General features: G+C 36.8%; 2 protein-coding genes across 2 annotated transcripts; one reads left to right on the forward strand and one right to left on the reverse strand.

Moving 5' to 3' along the window:
- Nucleotides 1-303: 303 nt before the first annotated feature.
- On the reverse strand, nt 304-7,518 carry LOC136805330 (uncharacterized). The gene is made up of 6 exons (XM_067061918.1): nt 7,410-7,518; nt 2,888-2,997; nt 2,594-2,712; nt 2,031-2,115; nt 1,157-1,887; nt 304-956 (listed from the first exon to the last, which is right to left on the reverse strand). The coding sequence occupies exons 2-5, from the start codon at nt 2,991-2,993 to the stop codon at nt 1,166-1,168; spliced, it is 1,032 nt and encodes a 343-aa protein (XP_066918019.1). The 5' UTR covers nt 2,994-2,997; nt 7,410-7,518; the 3' UTR covers nt 304-956; nt 1,157-1,165.
- An 8,804-nt stretch (nt 7,519-16,322) lies between these two features.
- Nucleotides 16,323-16,679, forward strand: LOC136805358 (uncharacterized). Its single transcript, XM_067061944.1, has one exon. It carries the CDS (start codon nt 16,323-16,325, stop codon nt 16,677-16,679), a length of 357 nt encoding a protein of 118 aa, XP_066918045.1.
- Nucleotides 16,680-20,991: the final 4,312 nt, after the last annotated feature.

Consider the following 20,991-nt stretch of genomic DNA (forward strand, 5'->3'; position numbering starts at 1 on the left):
AAAATGTCCAGGGGTAATTCATGAAAAAAATAATATATCTTCCACCCCCCATGAACGGATTTTTTCTGGAAGAGCCCAATACGTGAAATTTGAAAGCTATTTGTCAAAATCAAAAAAAGTTAATTCGCTAAATTTATTTTTCTAAGAATTGTGAACCTCCCAAAATTAATTCCTTCAAAGTATTCATTTCCTTAATTTTAAAGGAAAGACGACCTTTGAGCGATTGGTTTGGAAAAAGTAGAATTTTGATAGATTTGTCTTAAAAGAACTTTGCAAAGTCAGGTCAAAGAAAGGAGACAAGTATTTCGGAAAGAATGAGTTTCTTTCTAGCAACTGCCAAAATAAAAATTTACATAAAATAAAAGTTAGTGGCACCAGCCCTCACTTTACAGTGCATGGCTTTTGTATGTTCAGTATACTCTTTTTGTCTGGTACACCAGTTCAAAATATTTACTTCATAAATTGGATAAAAGCTATATTATTTACAGAAAGTACGTAAAAAATAGTGAGAAAACTAACCCCACCCAGTTACTTAGACCAGACAATTAAAACTGAAAAATTCAAACATCGTCAGAGCTCAGAATGCTGTTAGAAAAATATGTTAAAGATCAGATATAGAAAGTAATACAAAACACATAAAATGCAAACATTCGAACATCAGACAATTTCAGACGATCAAACAATAATATGCAATCAGGTAAGACCAGAGAAAAATGCAAATTCAAACAAGGTCGTGAAATGTTTTTTTGAAATGAATATTTCCCAAATTATGTAAAATCATAAAACTATTTTTTTTCTTGTATCAAACGTATGAAGCAGAGATTCCAGACAGGGTATTTTATCCAAACAATATTTGAAGTATCCAGACAGAAGTTCCAAACTTGGTCAGACGTCAAACAAATTTGCTTTTTGGTTTTCAGACACAGAAAAACCAAATCAAGTCTCAGACGTTATACCTAGCAGACAAAAGGGAAGTAAGAGTGTTAAATTTAGAGTTAAAACTTAATTGAAAGAAATTTACTTACCTTCTAGAAAAGAAATTGTTATCGAGTTAGAATGTTTGCTAAAACGAAAGTGCAATACTTACCAATTGACAAGCATTTGATTTAAAACCCTGAAATAAAAGCAATGGATACTCATCAGAATCAAACCTCACCTGTTAAACTCATTGTCCATATCCACCTGATCCAGCACTTCCCCCATAGCTGCCAGCACCTGCAGAACCTCCATAAGAGGATTGTTGTGAATAGCCACCTGTGCTACCTTGGCCATAACCTGTACTAGATTGTTGATTATAACTGCCACCACTCTGGCCGTAGCTTTGACCACTATATCCAGTGGCTGGTGCAGCTTGTTGTTGTTGTCCATAACCTGAAGAACTATATGCTGACGAGGCAGGCGCTGATTGTTGTTGACTACCATAACTTTGGCTACCATATTGTTGTGATTGTCCTTGTCCCCCACTCGATTGGCTACCATAGCTTTGGCCAGAAGATTGCTGGTTATAGCTAGGGGCTTGAGATGAAGAATTGTAGCTGCCTCCACTACTTCCATACTGTCCTCCTGAAGATTGAGTTGACGGTTGTGAGTTATACCCCCCACTTTGCTGGCTTCCATAGCTAGATTGCTGTCCACTGCCATATCCGCCACTCTGGCCACCACCATAACCACCACTTTGTTGTCCGTAACTACCACTGTTACCACCATAACCACCACCGGAGTTACCGCCATATCCACCTCCGGAGTTACCGCCATATCCACCTCCGGAGTTACCGCCATATCCACCTCGTTGGTAACCACCAGAATTACCACCATATCCACCACGACCACCTCCATAACCACCACGGCCACCGCCTCGTCCACCACCGTTTTGAAAACCACCACGGCCTAAAAATACAAAGGATATATTTAAGACTTGCTTCTCAGCAGCATCCATTGTGGAAGCGCATAATAGATAATTAAATGTTAACTTTTGTAAAATACCTCAAATAATAAAATTTTATTTATAAGATGAACAGATATTTTTTTACCTCCACCTCTGCCACCACCACCACGACCACCAGCGTTGGCTGGTTTGGTTGCATAATTAACAGTGATTTTTCGACCATCCAGCATCTGTAATAAGTTAAGTATATACAATCAATCACATGATAACGAGTACAATTTTGCTGCATTCGGAAAGGCACGAGTGCAATTTTGCTGCATCCGGAAAGGCTCTATCAAAAACTCAATTTTAAAGAAATTGGCGCCTCTTCGAGAGTGTGATTAACAATTGACTGCTCTCTACAGGATGCAATTAACAATCAATTGCTCTCTTTGAAGGATCAAATAAGGAAAAATAACCCACAGTGTGATTATCACTAAATTACTTGATCAAAGATTATTACAGATAAAAAATAGGAAAATCCTCCCTTAACATTTGGGCTGGACTTGGGCTGAAAAAAAATCTTTAAAATTGGCAATAAATTTTGTTGGGGAATAGTGGAGGGGGGTAGTGTTTTGGGTCTAAAATTTCCAGCTGGAGTTTGGAAATTTTCTAGGTTTTAGATTCCATTTTCATTTTGCAAAATAAATAACAGATAAAATAACTTACTGAATCATGCATGGCTTTGATAGCTTCATCTGCAGATTCTTTGTTTTCATAAGTGATGAAACCATAGCCTTTAGATTTCTTGAGCCCATGATCATCTTCCTTCTCTCTTACAATGAAAGCTATAAGAAAGTTGTCGTTAGAGCTATTTTAGGCCCTCATCAGTAACACAAACAGCTAAATATTTGACACTGTCGAGCCAAAATCTTTCTGACCCAAGCATTGAATATATTATGTGATAATTCAATAGAACTTGAATTGAAGGAAAGGGATAGAGGGAAAATAGAAAAAACTTACAATCAGTAACAACACCATATTTCTCAAACTTTTCTTTCAAGTCATCTTCTGACAAGGCATAAGGCATACCGCCAATGAAAATCTTTCCTGGCATTCCTCCAGACATGGTTCTGAAAAATAAAATCATTTTTTCATTTTTTTGCTTAGGAATTTGAAGATACATATGTTAAATGTCCTTTAATAACTTCTGAAGATATTTTCAATGTTCCAATTCTTTTCAGCCTATAAAATATTGCAGTTTAAATACAGAGAAGTGTTTGGGAAAATTTAGCAAGGAAAAAGAAAACAACAAGTTTTAAAGAATTAAAATTGCTATTTTCAGCAATACTTGCTGTTTTTGACAAGAATTATTTGATTTTAACCCAGAATAAGCCATCACAACCCAGAATTTGTGGTGAATTATAGACTAAGCGATTTAACTTTGAGTGTCATGGACGCGAGTTCTTGAAACTAAGCTATTCTCAGAGCGTGTCTGTTTTTTGATTTCGAAATGCTTTACTTTCAACATGGAGGTATAAAGAAAGACAGGAGATGAATTCGTCGGTAATTGGTCGTTAAAGTCTTTTGATTTCTTTTATGTAATAAATCAAAAGAAATTCTAGGCTCGCCCGATGAAATACGACTTTTTAGTAGAACTCAAGTTTGCTCTGAACATTCTTACTATCAGCATCGAAGATTTCCAGCCTTCTAATATACGAGAATAAAATAAAATTAGCTCCACGAAATAAGTTTGCGTTCAATTTTGCCATCCATTAAATGAAAAGTTCTTTATAAGCACACACAATTTCAGACCCAATTTGTAGACAAAAAGTCGCTGGAGAATTTTGGAAGTAAGTATTAAGCAATTGAGTTCACCTTGAAGAAAATGTTGATCGAAAAATCTTGTCATTCGGTGAAGGATTGCAAAGTTTACAGGCCCTTTTTTAATCCAAATATTTTCTTCCACTAATGTCAGAAACAATGAATCTCATCCCATCTTATTTCCAACATTTGAGTTAGCCAATAAGATTTTACCTATCAACAAAAGAGCTCATTAAAAATGCACGATATAGGAGATTATGAGCATGAATACCTCGTAATATTTTTAATCGTAGGGCGAGCATGGTTACAATAGCATACTTCTCCTCTTTCTTTATACCTCTATGCTTTCGATGATATTTGTCACGTGGTGAGGCCATATTCTGTAATCTATACAATCTGAAGAATATGGTCATGCGCCTACATGTGGACTGTAATTTTATTTAAGAGGAACAGGTCTGAGTGTAATATCAACAGAACCATGCAAAACATTATTGTATTTCACAAATAAGGTTCATTAATGCATGAATATGCTCAAAAAAGAATCTTGTTTGCTTTAAACTAATCACACAAAAGAAAACAGAATATAATAACATCATACACAAATATCACTTAAAATGAGAGAAAACAAGATTAATTCTTTTCAATTCTTTTGTAGATTTTGTTTCACTTTCCCCCTCTTTTTTCATCTCTCTTTGCTAAAAAGCTCCCAGTGAGTACATAGATGATCTGAAAAGTTAAACGCCTGCGGCTAGCATAAGACGTGCGCGATTACTGTTAAACGCCACTTTTTTTAATACGCGAGTACCAAGCTTTACTGAATACTTTTATGAAGTTTATAAAGTAGGAAGACCAAAAAAATGAGTTTTAAAACAATAACAAACATTCATTTTCACCTTCTGCCTCCTATTTGAAACCTTTCCACTCGAAAAGCATTGTGTGATAGAATCTTAATTCCTATCTATAAACGCACTTTTCAAATTAAGAGCCATTTTTTTTAAGAGTCTTCAGGGTGTGATACCTCATCCTCTTGGATTTTGATGAAATTTTGACCAAATGATCCATCACACAAGAAAATAAGACCCTGAAAATTTCACCTTGATATCTCAAGTAGTTTTGAAGATACAGCGTCTCAAAGATAGGCTACTAAGCGGAAATTGACCCCTAAAAATCATGAACTCTGGTGGGGAGCAGATTTTGAAAGCCAATGAATTTTTATTCAAGTACATTAGAAAGCTGATTTACAGTGGATTTCAAGAACTTTTTGTAGGGAATCAGAAAAAATCAAATTGAGTCTCCAAAATTTTCCCCAAAAATCTCTAGCACCTCCTGTAGAGGGCTTCAAACTTTGTGTAATCTGGGTTTGGAAGCACTTTTAGCTGTCTGCTGATGGTCCTTGGAGACTTTTTTGAAGCAAACTTTTGACCTGGAGTGGTTTACTGGTGGGTTTTGGCCACAAAAATAACATTTTCAGGATTTCTATTTTTGCGTAAGCGTCAAAAATGGCCGAAAAAATTGCTATTTTGGCTGATCTGGAGCAAAATTCAAGATGGCGTATCTTTTTGAACCCCCTACAAATTTTTTTGAAACTTTCAGTAATGCTTCCTTAGTAGGTCTAGTTTATAACCTCAAAAAATCTCAGGGGCCTTGAAGTCTCTTAAAGATATGATCAATTGAAAATTTGCTTAACTTCGTTGTTTTTTCCCTCCTAAAATGCTAAATCAGGCCCACTTAAGGCCTCTAAAGGTAAATTCTTGTCAAAATATTGGTTGATCTTCTCTAGCCAACTAATCATTGGCATTAAGGGAACAACTGTAAAAAAATTCAGGTCATTTCCATTAACAGATGACATTTTATGACTGTTTCTTTATTTTTAAGTATAGAATATGTAAAAAAATGGGACTGACATCTGGCCTTTCCTACCATTCCAGGGCCTATATTTTCAGGAAAAGCCTCAACCTTTCACAGTTTGGTAAATATTATTCCTAAATATAAGCAGGTTACTTCAACTAAATGGGTTTAACAGTACTTAATTCCTATTCAAAAACTTTTTAGACTCATTCAGAAATCCTACTTTGACAATAATTTGCGCTTTACCGCAAAATTTCTAAGTCCAAGTGTCGTGATTAACTTTGGACTGTCCAATATTTCTTGTCCAGATGATTTAAACATCATTGTTTGCAGTATCTCATAAAATATCACCCTAGTAATGTTGCTTAGTTATTTAAGAATCAACAAGTAAGGCTGTCAGTGTACACAAATATAGAGATATTGGACAGTCTAAAGTTAATCACGACACTTGGACTTAGAAATTTTGCGGTAAAGCGCAAATTATTGTCAAAGTAGGATTTCTGAATGAGTCTAAAAAGTTTTTGAATAGGAATTAAGTACTGTTAAACCCATTTTGTTGAAGTAACCTGCTTATATTTAAGAATAATATTCACCAAACTGTAAAAGGTTGAGGCTTTTCCTGAAAATATAGGCCCTGGAATGGTAGCAAAGGCCATAGATGTCAGTCTCATTTTTTTACATATTCTATGATTAAAAATAAAGAAACAGTCATAAAATGTCATCTGTTAATGGAAATGACCTGAATTTTTTTACAGTTGTTCCCTTAATGCCAATGATTAGTTGGCTAGAGAAGATCAACCAATATTTTGACAAGAATTTACCTTTAGAGCCCTTAAGTGGGCCTGATTTAGCATTTTAGGAGGGAAAAAACAACGAAGTTAAGCAAATTTTCAATTGATCATATCTTTAAGAGACTTCAAGGCCCCACTGAGATTTTTTGAGGTTATAAACTAGACCTACTAAGGAAGCATTACTGAAAGTTTCAAAAAAATTTGTAGGGGGTTCAAAAAGATACGCCATCTTGAATTTTGCTCCAGATCAGCCAAAATAGCAATTTTTTCGGCCATTTTTGACGCTTACGCAAAAATAGAAATCCTGAAAATGTTATTTTTGTGGCCAAAACCCACCAGTAAACCACTCCAGGTCAAAAGTTTGCTTCAAAAAAGTCTCCAAGGACCATCAGCAGACAGCTAAAAGTGCTTCCAAACCCAGATTACACAAAGTTTGAAGCCCTCTACAGGAGGTGCTAGAGATTTTCGGGGAAAATTTTGGAGACTCAATTTGATTTTTTCTGATTCCCTACAAAAAGTTCTTGAAATCCACTGTAAATCAGCTTTCTAATGTACTTGAATAAAAATTCATTGGCTTTCAAAATCTGCTCCCCACCAGAGTTCATGATTTTTAGGGGTCAATTTCCGCTTAGTAGCCTATCTTTGAGACTCTGTATCTTCAAAACTACTTGAGATATCAAGGTGAAATTTTCATGGTCTTATTTTCTTGTGTGATGGATCATTTGGTCAAAATTTCATCAAAATCTAAGAGGGTGAGGTATCACACTTTCTTTATTCTGAAGATTTTTAAAAAAAATGGCTCTTAACCATCTGAGAAAAATAGTCCCCCCCCAAAAATTCTACAAGAAATTCTGTGTGCCAGAGCGTCAAAAACTAGATTTAATGATTTGGCACCTTATTTCAACTTTGACTGCTCTGACTGAATGTTAATCAAATAATATGTGTGTATGTATATACACATTATCAAAAGATTTGAGCAAAAGCATTATTTTTTTGTAATGATACATTTCCTCAAGACAGTTTTTAGAACTACATCTGAAGCCAGAGTTGAATTTTGAAGGAAATCAAATGTTTGTACTTACAACTACGATAAGTAAATTTCTTTCAAAGTAGGTGAATGAGCAAGCAGCAGACACAAGCAGCACGCGGAGAAAGAGCGTTTGAGAAGCTTGTGGAACAATAAAAGGAAAATGGCGGTCAACCTTTCCCCAGTCTTTTTGGGCGGGTTTTTATCGAATAGAGGCGCCTTTGGTGGCGGTATGGCGCTTTTTGTACCAAAATGGTACCTAGAGCTGTGTAATTGAATTTCAAAATTATGTCTGTTATATCTGGCCAACTGGTTGCTGCTTACCTATCATCTGGCACCAGAGCTTCGATAGGTTATCGCTTGGTCAACTTAGAAGTGTGAAGTGTGAAACCTTCTGTGTTTTGTCTTTTGTGTTACTCTGCAGTGGAACATTATGATGTTCTCATTCGATAGGTCTTTTTGCTTTTCTTTTTTGTATAGAGATGACTTGAAAAGATCGCTCAGTACTCGACTGCTTTTCTTTTTTGTATAGAGATGACTTGAAAAGATCGCTCAGTACTCGACTGATGGGGTGGTACGTGTACGCACTTTCGGGTCGGGGACGGTGTCGGGGTCGTGGACGTGGACACTTGGACTTGGACTTGGACGTGGACGGTGGAAATATGAAATTTAATTATTTTTACAACTCACACTTTTTTTATTGCATTAATTGACATCTTGACATTATAGTCATCTTGTGAGATGTTTTGTTTTGAGAGTTCTTGCAATAGACCTTTTTTCAAAGAGGTCACCAACCCTGTTCTGTTGAATAATTATGTAGTCCAGCCATAAAAACAATGATAGAGCCATGCATAATTACTGTATCATGCATCAAATTGTAATAATTATGCATGGTTTTATCATTGTTTTTCTGCTGGACTACATAATTATTCAACAGGGTGGCCTCTTTCAAAAAAGGTCTATAGTTTATTGTTCAACTTCATGGGAATGTTTGTAAGAAAACATAGAAATTTTTTCATAGCAGTTATTTGAGGGGTCAGATTTAGGCAGGGCTGTCTGATTATGGACCACTCACAGTATATTATAACCAGACGATGTCAATCGAACAAATCGAACGCCGAATCAATTGAACGCAATCGAACGCAATCGAATGATTGAAATTCGATTGCCGAACGCAATCGAATGCCAATCGAATATTTTACCGCGATTTTCTCGATTGATTCGATTGCGTTCGATTAGTGCCTGGATTCGATTGATTCGATTGTGTTCGATTGATTCGATGATTCGACTACGTTCGGTTGGCTTATGCATTCGACTGGTTCAACTAATTGATTCTGTTGATTAACGTTGATTCTCGTTCAACATTTGAAGAGTTAAACGAGATGATATGAATCATTTTAGCCTGGATTCTAGAAAATGCAGATCATGCAGGCCCACTGCCCACATGTTTACTGCAGGTTGTGTGTCAAAGCCCGTTCGTTGCGTTGATTTATCTATCGTATCGATACTTAACCTCCCTAATAAGAGGCGCTCGAAATTGAAAGGAATTGAGGTAAATTGGAATCTAATTTAATCGACCACCTGTCGAACGCAGTCGAACGTAATCGAATATCAATCGAACGTAATCGAATATCAATCGAATATCAATCGAATCAATCGAATTTTACCCAGAATTTTACGTTCGATTGATATTCGATTGCGTTCGACAATCGAATCGCAATCATTCGATTGCGTTTGATTGCGTTCGATTGATTCGATTGGAATTTTCGTTCGATTCCGTTCGATTGACATCGTCTGGTTATAAGCCTCCAGATGGGTTACTCTATAAAAACAAGAATATGAAATATATCGTAACAAATCCCTATGAATATAGAGACAAGTTTCTTGTGGACTGATAACAACACTCAGCTGGGGAGTTCTAGCAGAGACAGGCATCTAGCCAATAAAGGCCACTATAAATTACAAGAGGTTGATGGTACTTCACAACATACCGCGAGATCGGGTAACGTGCACCAGTGGAGGCTAACATGCATCAGTGGAGGCTAACATGCATAGCCCTCAAATGAATGACCTAGCTGGTCATTAAAATACAAACGCAGCTCCGCTCGCAGCTCTACTCTACCATTTTTGTTTTGATTTATTTTTATATTTTAATGATCAGCCAGGTCTTTCATTTGAGGGCTATGCATGTCAGCCTCCACTGATGCAAGTTACCCGATCTCACGCACGGTAGTAAGTGAACGGCAAAGAACGCCTAGCAAAGAATATAAAGATAAAAAAATTCACTCCATTAAGAATTAGTGAATAAGGCCTAGGAGCGCTGAGGCAATTATTTTATCAGAGAAATAAAAAAACTGAAATATCAACAAAAGCCAAGAAGGAAAACGAATACTGGGTAGAGGCTGCTGATCCCGGGGCCTAGGCCAAAGGTAGCCCAATCCACCTGAGTTGTTTTATACTCAGAAGTGGCCGATCAAGCGGAACTTCTTTGGCTTGCTGGCTATAAAAAATCAACCTGGATAAAGACTAAAGACCACATAGCTTTAACACACCAGGTTAGCCCTGGACTACTGAGGTATTACTTTATTTTTTTACTTCTTCCGTCCAACATCCAACGTTTCAATATCACATCTCAAGACAAGGGTCCTGTGGCTGGTCACACAGGCATTTTGCCAAATCCTGAGGAGCAGCTGCACATGACAGTGAATGGTTTCCCATGTGCAGCTGATCAGGTATCTGTATCCTGAATTATCTGTTATCTGTATTTGTCTTCCAACTAATTCTTTTCAACTATCCTGTTGGCTACGAAATTCTACTAAACCAGTAAGCTAAGCACCTGCCCAGTCTCTGGTTTGGTGTTGTTTGTTTGCAGCCATGGCGACTCAGCAAAACTCTCAAAATACCACAAAAAATGCTGTACCAGTCGATCTCATCAACAATTGGAAGCAAGTACTTGCTGAACTAGCAGAAGAGGCCAGCAATGAAATAATTAGAAACTGCCTCAGACTCTACAATCCAGAAAAGCCAACTAAAGATAACATAAAAACCCTGAAATCATGCTGAAAGGATCCCATCATGGAAACATTGAATTTCCTGTCAAAAACAACCAACATAATGAACAAAGACGAAGCAATTGAAAAATCGGCTAGTTCGAAACACGGGTCACGGGTCACGGGGTACGGGTCACAAGGTACGGGTCACGGGGCACGGGGCATACAATTTACAGACCCGAAAAAATATAACGATTTCATGACGTATAATTCATAACACGTACTACATAACACATATAATAGTACTAAAACTACTAGTATAGTATGTCTGAAACAATTATATACGAGTAGTATTATCATAAAAATTTTTTAAATAATATGTCACCCACAAATTTTGACAAAATAATATTGAATGACAAAAATATTGTCAAAATCATGAAATATAAGGCCTCTGAACCAATTTACAGCAAAATGTTCATACTTAATAGGATGCTAATCATGTGACTGGATATAGACTGACATGTTTTAAAACGATTAAATGCTGCAAGATAGTGGTTTTAGAGATATGAGTATAATTACGTCATTTTTATTAAAAATTCATAATGGTAGGTGGAAAATATTGACACATTTATAAAATACCATCATTTCTACGTTATTTTCCATTAAAATTATATTCATACTCAAGGTGATGGAGGGGATATAATAAGATATGATTTAACAATAGCCGTATTATCATTTTCTTGAGAAAGCTCGCTTTTCAGGCGATGGGAATTGTAATATGTATATTACTTAAGTATAACATATAACATGCATATAACACTAAAAGTGTATTATTGATAATATAAGCTTATTATATGTATGTAATATGTTGCGGTGTTTTCTAGTCTGCATTATACACGACGCAAACTTCGAAAGCACGTGGAAAGCACGTGGTTCAGTTTTAGCGTTCTAAATAGTCATACATGGATAAAATACCTTAAAATTGATTTTTTCGATAATTTTTAGTGTTTTTAAAACATTTTCTGTTTGAATTACTTTGATCTGAGCTGCCCCGTCACCCCGTGACCCGTAACCCGTGACCCGTGACCCGTGTTTCGAACTAGCCGTTGAAAAATTGAGTGTGGTCATACAGAGCTATTTTCCAGACATATGTCAAATATGCAACCAGTCATATAGAGTAAAAATGCATGACGATTCACTCTTAAAATGTGGCTCCTGTGGACAAGAAGTCCATCGACCATGCTACCTAAAACTGCTAAAGAACATTAATTTGATTGACCAAGACGAGGAGTTGAGAGACTTAATCTACCAAATACCTGGTATGTTTTACCTTTGTCAACATTGTCAGGAAAATACAATAAATTTTCCACACAAAACAAGTTTAACCAGCACTGCCAATTCCAGTGTGAATCATGTCAACATCAACTCTATCCAAACACCTACACAAAGAATCAAAACTACCAACACCACATTTGTCGCAAACTCCCCACAACATACACCTGTATCTTCACCTACCAAAAGTATTACTGACCTCTCATCATACACCTCAATATCCTCCACTCGACCTAGATCAAGATCTCTTCCTCCAACGCCAAGGAACCGATCACTACCACTAACACCTAGTGTTATTATAGACAACAACAATGTAAATACAGACAGAACCCTTGATGGTGTTTATCTAGGAAGAACTGACTTCTTGAAGAAAAGATTTCAAAGACAACTTGAAAACAATACTAAGCTTACATCAGACTCTACAGTCCCTCAATCATCTGACAAATCAAAAGATGAAACTGAGATACACAACACACCACCAACCTGCCGATTTTATGTCAAAGGTAAATGCAAGCACGGTATTCGAGGCAAGAACTGCCAGTACAACCATCCAAAAGCCTGCACCAAACTCATGAAACATGGAAACAAGGGTCCAAAGGGATGTAATGCTGGAACTAAATGTAACCAATTCCACCCAAGAATGTGCTCTTCTTCAATCAAGAGAGGTGCATGTTTCAACACCAATTGCACCTTTGCCCATGTCAAAGGCACTCAAAAGAGACCAGAAACTCCAACAAAGAATCATGCTGACACAAATGATTCCTTGGATTTTCTCAAAATCCTGGACAACTTCCGTCTGCAAATGATTTCGTTCATCAACGAAAGTCTCAAACCACCACCACACACCCATCTCTCTCGAAATCTCCAACAAACACACCAACCACGCCATCTACAGGACAATTTTCTTCCAAACCACCAATCAACAAGAACCCTGCACTAACAACCTTTGCTTTCTTGAACATACAAGGTTTATGTCCACAAACCTCACCATCTTGTGTTCCCTATATCAGAGATATCTTGACAACTGAAAATCATATTTTTATTGATTTAACAGAAACTTGGCTATCACCCAACCACAAAGCTGGAGAACTAGAAATCGAAGGCTACACCTTACATAGAAAGGACCGTGATCGTGATAAACCCAAACAAGGAAGATACAGTGGTGGTGTTGCCTTCTATCTGAGGGATGACATCTCTCCATTGTTCAAACCCCTACTCGAATTCTCAAATGGTGTAAATGAAGGACTTCTACTTTACTCTGAAGATCTTAACATTATCATTGGAATTCCATACAGACAGCCAACAAACCCAAATCACAAATCAGATGCACCAGAATTCGCAGAGCTTATATCATCAATAGTATCAAAGATTGAAACTCTCTATAGCTGCTGTCCTGATCTTTACATTTGTGGTGATTTTTAACATTCCACATACACTCTCAAACCAACAATGTATACCTACAGTGAACTGTGACAGATCACTCTTAAAAATTTTAGATGAATTCGCACTACAGTTCAACCTTTCTCAAATTGTGAATAAATCCACACACACCAACGGAAATTTTTTAGACTTTCTTTTAACAAACAATACAGACATGATCTTTAACTACCAAACAACACCAACCATATACTCCGATCACTACAACATTGAGGTTGTTACACATTTATCTTTTAACAAAACTAGAATTACTGATACAGAAAAAATGGATGATATTGATTGGAAAATATTTTAAAAACTTATGATTCTAACCCTGATGAACAATACAATGTATTCCTTGAGAAATGCATTGATGTTATCACCAAAAGCAACATTCCTTTACGAAAACCCATAAAGAAAACAATTATTCCACGCAATCGTCGAATTCTTATGCGAAAAAGAAAGAAACTGAAGAAAAGACAGCTCAACAGGAACACAAAGTCAAGATTGATTGATATCGAACTAAAATTACAAAGCAGCTATGCCAACGAAAGGTACAACCAAGAGCTAGATGCAATCTCCAAAATCAAAGTGAACCCCAAATTCTTCTACTCTTACGCAAAAAGATTTTCTAAAACCAAACCTAAAGTGGGACCATTATTAGATCCCATCACAAATAAGCTAACAGACAATAACCTTCAGATGGCCAATATACTTCAAGATCAATATAAATCTGTATTCACACCACCAAAATCAAAATATGAAAATCCTGATCTCAATCCTTCGCAAGTTACGGAGAAACTTGATTATTTTGACCTCACAGAGGACGACTTTATTAGAGAGATACAAACCCTCTCTTCAAACTCAGCTGCTGGCCCAGATGGCTTTCCAGCTAGATTTCTACTCAAAAACAAATCACAGCTTGCAAAACCACTCAGATTGATATGGCAGAACATTCTTGACAAAGGATTCACTCCAAAGATACTGAAAACAAGTTACATCACCCCTATTTTCAAAAAAGGAAATCAAGGATTGGCTGAAAACTATCGCCCTGTCGCTCTTACATCACACGTCACTAAAGTTTTTGAAAAGATTGTAAGAAAAAATTTGCAAGATCATCTGGAAAGAAACAACCTCTACAACAGCAACCAACATGGATTTAGGTCAGGAAGATCCTGCTTAAGCCAACTGCTTGCTCACACTGAACGTCTAATCCACTATATTGAAAATGGCTACAATGTAGATGTCATCTATCTTGATTTCAGTAAAGCATTTGACCGTGTTGATCACTCAATACTGCTACAGAAACTTGAAAGAAATGGCATTTGTGGAAAACTTCTATCCTGGATAAAGTTATTTCTTACAGGGAGAACACAGAGATTCTCTGTCAACACAACTGTCTTCATTTGCGGATGACACCAGGCTGATGAAAGCACTGGCCAGTCAAAATGATGTCCAACTTCTCCAAAACGATCTCAACTCAGTATACAAATGGTCAGAGATCAATAATATGCAACTGAATGGACTCAAATTCGAACATATGCAATATGGAAAAAATGAAGAGCTGAAACCCTATTCATTTTATTATTCTGATACTCGAGATCAAATTGTAACAAAAAGCCAAGTCAAAGACCTTGGAGTTACTCTATATGTAGATATGAGCTGCAATCAACACATCAAAAACCAAATCAACAAGTGAAATCTATCAGCTCTTGGATATTTCGTACTTTCAAGACAAGGGACAAAGATGTCATGTTAACCCTTTGGAAGTCACTTGCCATTCCACACCTTGACTACTGCTCTCAACTATGGTCTCCATCAAAGAGATGTCTCATTCAAGAACTAGAGCTGCTACAAAAATCATTCCTGAACGGTATCCCCTCGTTGAGCCACTTAAACTATTGGGAAAAATTGAACCAACTGAAAATCTACAGTCTTGAAAGAAGAAGAGACAGGTACAGAATCATTTACACGTGGTGCATACTAGAAGACATTGCCCCCAATTTCAACTACAATGACGAGGCAGGCGGCGTGCATTCTTACACAAATCAGAGTGGGTAGAAAATGCAATTTGAAAGCTATAAATGTCAAACATAAAAATATCTGGAGAGGTTGTCTCTCACAAGAAGGACCAAGGCTCTTCAATGCTCTGCCAAAATCCCTTAGAAACCTCACATACTGTACCAAACAAACTTTTAAACAGCATCTTGACCAATTCCTCAGTACACTGCCAGACGAACCGCTGCTTCCTAATTATTTCAACTTCAGGAGAACTGACTCTAACAGTACAACAGTAATGGTCAATCATCGGATTCAACGAATTGGATGAGTACCATAAAGTACATAATCAATAACGAAGTAAGTATATTGTTGAAAGCCAAATGACAAGAGAGTATGATGAAGAAAGCTGGTACAGTGCAACATGGGAGAATAGCTGAAAAACTAAAGATATCAGTGGAGCTGAGAGGATTACCCAAATCTAATTGGAAAAGGCAAGTAAAGGAGGCAACAAGAAAGGAGATTCAAGAAGAAGTGAAAAGAGAAATAAAGACAAAAAAGAAATTGAGATTCCTGACAAACTTCGAGGACAAGACTTATCTCAAAGACAACACTCAAGCAGATGCCAATCTACTCCTTAGAGTACGCTTGAATATGGTCAAGGCAAAAGCAAATTACGGTGACAAAGGGACCTGTAGATTTTGTAGTAAGGAGGAAGAAAGTACAGAGCATCTAGGAGTGAGTGGGGAGATTAATGCAGAAAAAGTAACAGTGGATGAAATCAAATCAGGCAACCAAGAAAGCTTAAAGAAAGTTGTCGGGAGATACAGAATGGTTGAAAAGATGCTCCAGACAGAGGAAAAAGGTGGCGATGCCATCTACGGAAAATCAAAGAACTAAAATACGACGTATTTATAGGTCTCGCACTCTTTTATTAACAATTATAGAAGTGCCTATCACAACAAAAGATAGAGAGGACCACGCAGAATCGCAGAAATCACAATCGCAGACAGATAAACAGATAGACAGATAAAAAAATTCACTCCATTAATTTTGTATCAGTATTTTGTAAACATGAGTACGAGTACATTCAAAACATTGTATTGTACGTTTGTTCGCCCGCATCTGGAGTACGCTCAGTCAGTATGGTCTCCGTTTCTACTTAAACACGTAAATCTGATTAAGAAGGAGTACAAAGACGGGCAACAAGACTTGTTCAAAAATGTCGTAATATGTCTTATGAAGAACGATTGCGTGAATTAGATCTTTCTACGCTCGAGTTTAGAAGACACTTTTGTGACATGGTCCAACTTTACAAGCACATCAACTATTACGAAAAAGATACCATCCCAAACAAGATAGCCCGTCGAATGCGACCAAACAGAAAGCACAACTTTGAGATGATTCCAAACTTTGGAAGCGATGGACTACGTGGCGTACAAACGAATTCCTTCTTTTATCGAACTATACCAACCTGGAATAAATTGCCAAAAAATGTCGCTGAGGCAAAGACAGTCAAAGTCTTCAAAGAAAGACTCAACGCTGCATGGAATAAACATCCGAAAAGATTCAACACAAGACAATTGTAAAATACGTATAATCACGATCAGTTCCAGAGGCCCTCGTGCGCCTAGAACTTTGCTACATTATTATTATTATTATTATTAAGAATTAGTAAATAAGATAAAAAAATTCACTCCATTAAGAACTAGTGAATAAGAATTACTGTAGTGAATAAGATTCATAAAAAGTACAAAAAGAACGGTAGATGCTGTGAAATCCGACAAATACAGCACTAAACAGGGTTGCAATCAACCTGGCACTCTAGAGAAGTGCGAAGTTCATTTTTTGGTATTGGTTGTATCAATTGGATCAATATCAATCATAATCAAATAATATAATCTATAATACAAAAACTGGCCATTTATTGTATCTCTGGCCAACAGCAATCGCTACTGGACCAGTCGTGGTACCATAATTTTCTGCAAGAAAAGACTACTAAAGACCACATTGCTTTAACACACAAGGTTAGCCCTGGATCATAGAGGTATACCTTTATATTTTTTTACTTCCAAGTCAACAACAAGGGTCCTGTGGCTGGTCACCCAGGCATTTTGCCAAATCCTGAGAAACAGCTCCACATGACAGTGAATCTGATATTCCTATGTGCAGCTGATCTTCAACAGACATATCAATCACCTCTACCAACTTCAATCCCAACACAATATCCAATTCAAACGATACCATTGCCAATAACGAGATCTGTACAGAACCTACCAAATCAAAACCAATTCAATCAAATCCATTGTTAATAAACACTTTTGCTTTTTTTAATTTTCAAGGACTTTGCCCCCAAACTGTTCCGAGCAAAGTCCCTTTTATAACAAACAATATATGCAACAAAAATTTATTATTTATTGGACTTTCTGAAACCTGGCTTCATAAGGGTCATAAAAATGCAGAACTTCAGATAGAAAACCAGAGGAAGACACACTGGTGGAGTGTGTTTTTATGTAAGGAAAGACATCGGAGCATCATTTGAAGAACTTTATTCATACTCTTCAAAAACAGTTCAACTTCTCTGTCTATACTCAAAAGCTGAGAATATGGCCCTGCTCGTCGTCTACCGTCAACCAGACGATAGAAGCAATGGAAATCCATCAACGGCTAATGATTTTACTATCCCACTCAATGGAGCAAAACTGGCTTTGACAGTATTAGGATCCAACCCAAGTATAATTTTTGGAGGTGACTTGCCCAAAGCTACATGGCCAGATGGTACACCAAAATCTGGCTGTCCTTTGGATGACAGAATCGTACTGAATGCTCTAAATCAATTTTGCAATGACCATTTCATCTCCCAATATGTGAATACTCCCACACAATAAAGATGGAAACATAATTGATTTTGTTTTTACAAATGATGAAAACATTATCCACAACTGCACAACAGTTCCTGTCCTACAAAGCACATCACACCACCAGATTGTTCTTGTGGAAACCTGTTTCAATGTTAAAACTGTCTCAAATGAAGACGAACGACCAGAACCTCGTACATGATTTGATACCCTGAACTTCTTTGCTGACAAAATAGACTGGGATAACATAAAAGAACAGGTGCAAAATGTCAAATGGAAAGAGACACTTAGTGAAGATCCAAATGAAATAGTGGAGACAATCAATAATCTGTGTTTCGAGATCTGTAAAAATAACATACCAAGCAGATTATTATTATTATTAACGAATATTTATTCAGGATGATTACTTTTCAGTTCTAAAAATGTACAATATTTACATAAATATATACAATAAAACTGTTTTCCGTTGCAGTCCTGATAAAATATAAAAACCTAAATCAAAAAATATAATTAATAAATTAGCTAAAATATTGAAAAAATCTAAAAGGCTAAAGGCACTGGAGAAAAAAGGAAAGAGAAAATTAAAACGTAGGGCTAAATGCATAGACCAGAAGTAAATCAAATAGTAATAAGCTTCGAAGACTACGGGAAAGTAGTAATGGAGTTAGAAAAAAATTGATCAGACTACACAGTGCCAGGGTAAAATAATTAATCTGAACCTAACAATTCTCTGTTTGATATACCTAAACTATTGACAATTTTTGCAGCACCAAAGTAAAAACTTGGCCTCGATGCTTGCAGTTTGATACTAGGTAGCTGTAATAATTTGTTATTATTCCTTGTACCACGATCGTGTTTTATCACTTTAAAATAATTATCAAAAATATCATGTTGGTACATTTTCTTTACACAATTTTTCACCATTGTGCAAAGTTCTTTCTCCATCAAAGATTCAGTCTTTTTAACTGAAGGGATACCAATGATCTTAGCTGCACGACGTTCAAGAGAAGCAAGCTTTGATTTTTGCCCCTCATTGTAGGTGGTTTTGATCGAGCAACTATAAGTCAACAGTGGGACAATCATCAGTTCATAAATTGATTGTGCAGCACTGGCTGTCAAAAATTTTCGAACACCAAATAACAAACGTAATCGACCTGAGGCAGTTTTGTAGGATTTGTCAAAATTAGTGGAAAGGTTGAGGTGGTGATCGATGACATTTCCAAGATAACAATATTGGGTCACGGAGTTAACGATGGTGTTGTTGTACTTTATCGTAACTGTTTTTCCATACCTTGCCATTCGTTGAGCAGTACCCAGCAACATTACCTCAGTTTTACCTTTCTTGAAATTTAGTAAAAGTTCATTCTCCTCACAATATTTGACAATGGTTGATAGATCTTTATTGAGGGCAGTTTCGATTTCATTTGTTGTTTTGGCACCAAAGTAGATAACAGTGTCATCGGCATATTGGATGATTGAAGAGTGTTGGATAGAATCACAAAGGTCGTTAAAAAAGACAATGAAGAGGAGTGGCCCAAGAATTGACCCCTGTGGGACTCCTGATGTGATAGCCTCTTTTTCCGAAAAGATGCTATTGATTTCAACACATTGGGTACGATTGAATAGATAGTCGGTGATCCAGGCTAGTTCTGGCCCAGAAACACCATGTAATAAAAGTTTTTCAATGATCAAACTGTGCCCCATTGTATCAAAGGCTTTAGAAAGATCTAAAAACAGACATCCAACAAGAAGTCCATCTTCAAAGCCTCTCCGCACAGAATCACACAGGAGGGTATCAGCAAGTTTGGTGGATCGTCTTTTTCGAAAGCCAAACTGACAGTCTGAAAGAAGTTTATTGTCTTCCAAGAAAGAATATAACTGCTCATGTACTGTTCTTTCAAGCAGTTTTGACAAAATCGGTAATATTGAAATAGGTCTATAGTTTTCGACAAGATCTACGTTTCCGGACTTGAAGACTGGGTTAACTTTTGCAGTTTTCCAAATGGTGGGCACTGTACTGGTCATTAACGATAGGTTGATGATGTGAGATATCGGATCAGCAATCTGCTCAGCGCAGTCTTTTAACATATTCGGCGGGAGTGAATCCATACCAGTTGCTTTGTTACGTTTTAATTTGTTTAAATGTTTTAAGATATAGCCAGGAGTGATGAACGAGAACTTGAAGATACTTCTAGTTCGCAAGGGACGTTTCCGGCCGTAGCTCCACGTACAGTTTCTGAGTGGAAAGCTAATTGACTTCATCTTTTTCACGATTGTAGAAAAGTAGTTTGAAAATTTATTAGCACGGTCAGTGGTTGGAATGGTGCCAGATGAAGCAGAGTGTTTGGACTTTGCTGGAAAAATTGATTTAATTGTTTTCCAGAACTTTTTCGGGGATACACGGTCATGTTCATTCAAGGTATTTCGATAATGAGCCGACTTTGCTCGACGAATAAGATTGATGCAGCGATTCTTTTGACGTTTGTATTCTGCCCAGTGAGCGTTTGATTTAGAGCCTCTTGCTTTACGCTCGAGTTTGTCGCGAATGTTCATCTCTGATTTTATATTATCGTTTAACCATTCACATGGTTTTCCTTTGATACGTTTTTCGACGAGAGGTGCATGTCGGTCGAAAGTACATTTCAATTCAGATGATAAATATTCAGCAGCTTTGTTCGAATCAGAGACGTTACTGTAGATTGGCAACCAGTCGATTGATTGAACGTCATTGCGTAGATTAACTGGATTATATGCTCTGTAGTCTCTGCATTTGATAGTGCGGTAACTGTATTTAAAAGAATTGATCTTACGACAACAATAAACGAAATCATGATCACTGAGAGATGTAGCAACAACACATGAAGTTGTGAATGACGATGGTTTTGTAACAAAAATATGATCGATTAAAGTTGCTGTGTCTTTTGTGATACGGGTTGGTGTTGAGATAATTTGTTTGAAACCATGCAAAGACATAATGTTTTTAAAATCGAAGTGTGAACGAGAGTCATTATCATTATCATAATTGACATTGAAATCGCCCATC

The sequence above is a fragment of the Clytia hemisphaerica genome, unplaced genomic scaffold, assembly GCF_902728285.1.
Source record: "Clytia hemisphaerica strain Z4C2 unplaced genomic scaffold, Clytia hemisphaerica genome assembly, whole genome shotgun sequence".
Taxonomy (NCBI): domain Eukaryota; kingdom Metazoa; phylum Cnidaria; class Hydrozoa; order Leptothecata; family Clytiidae; genus Clytia; species Clytia hemisphaerica.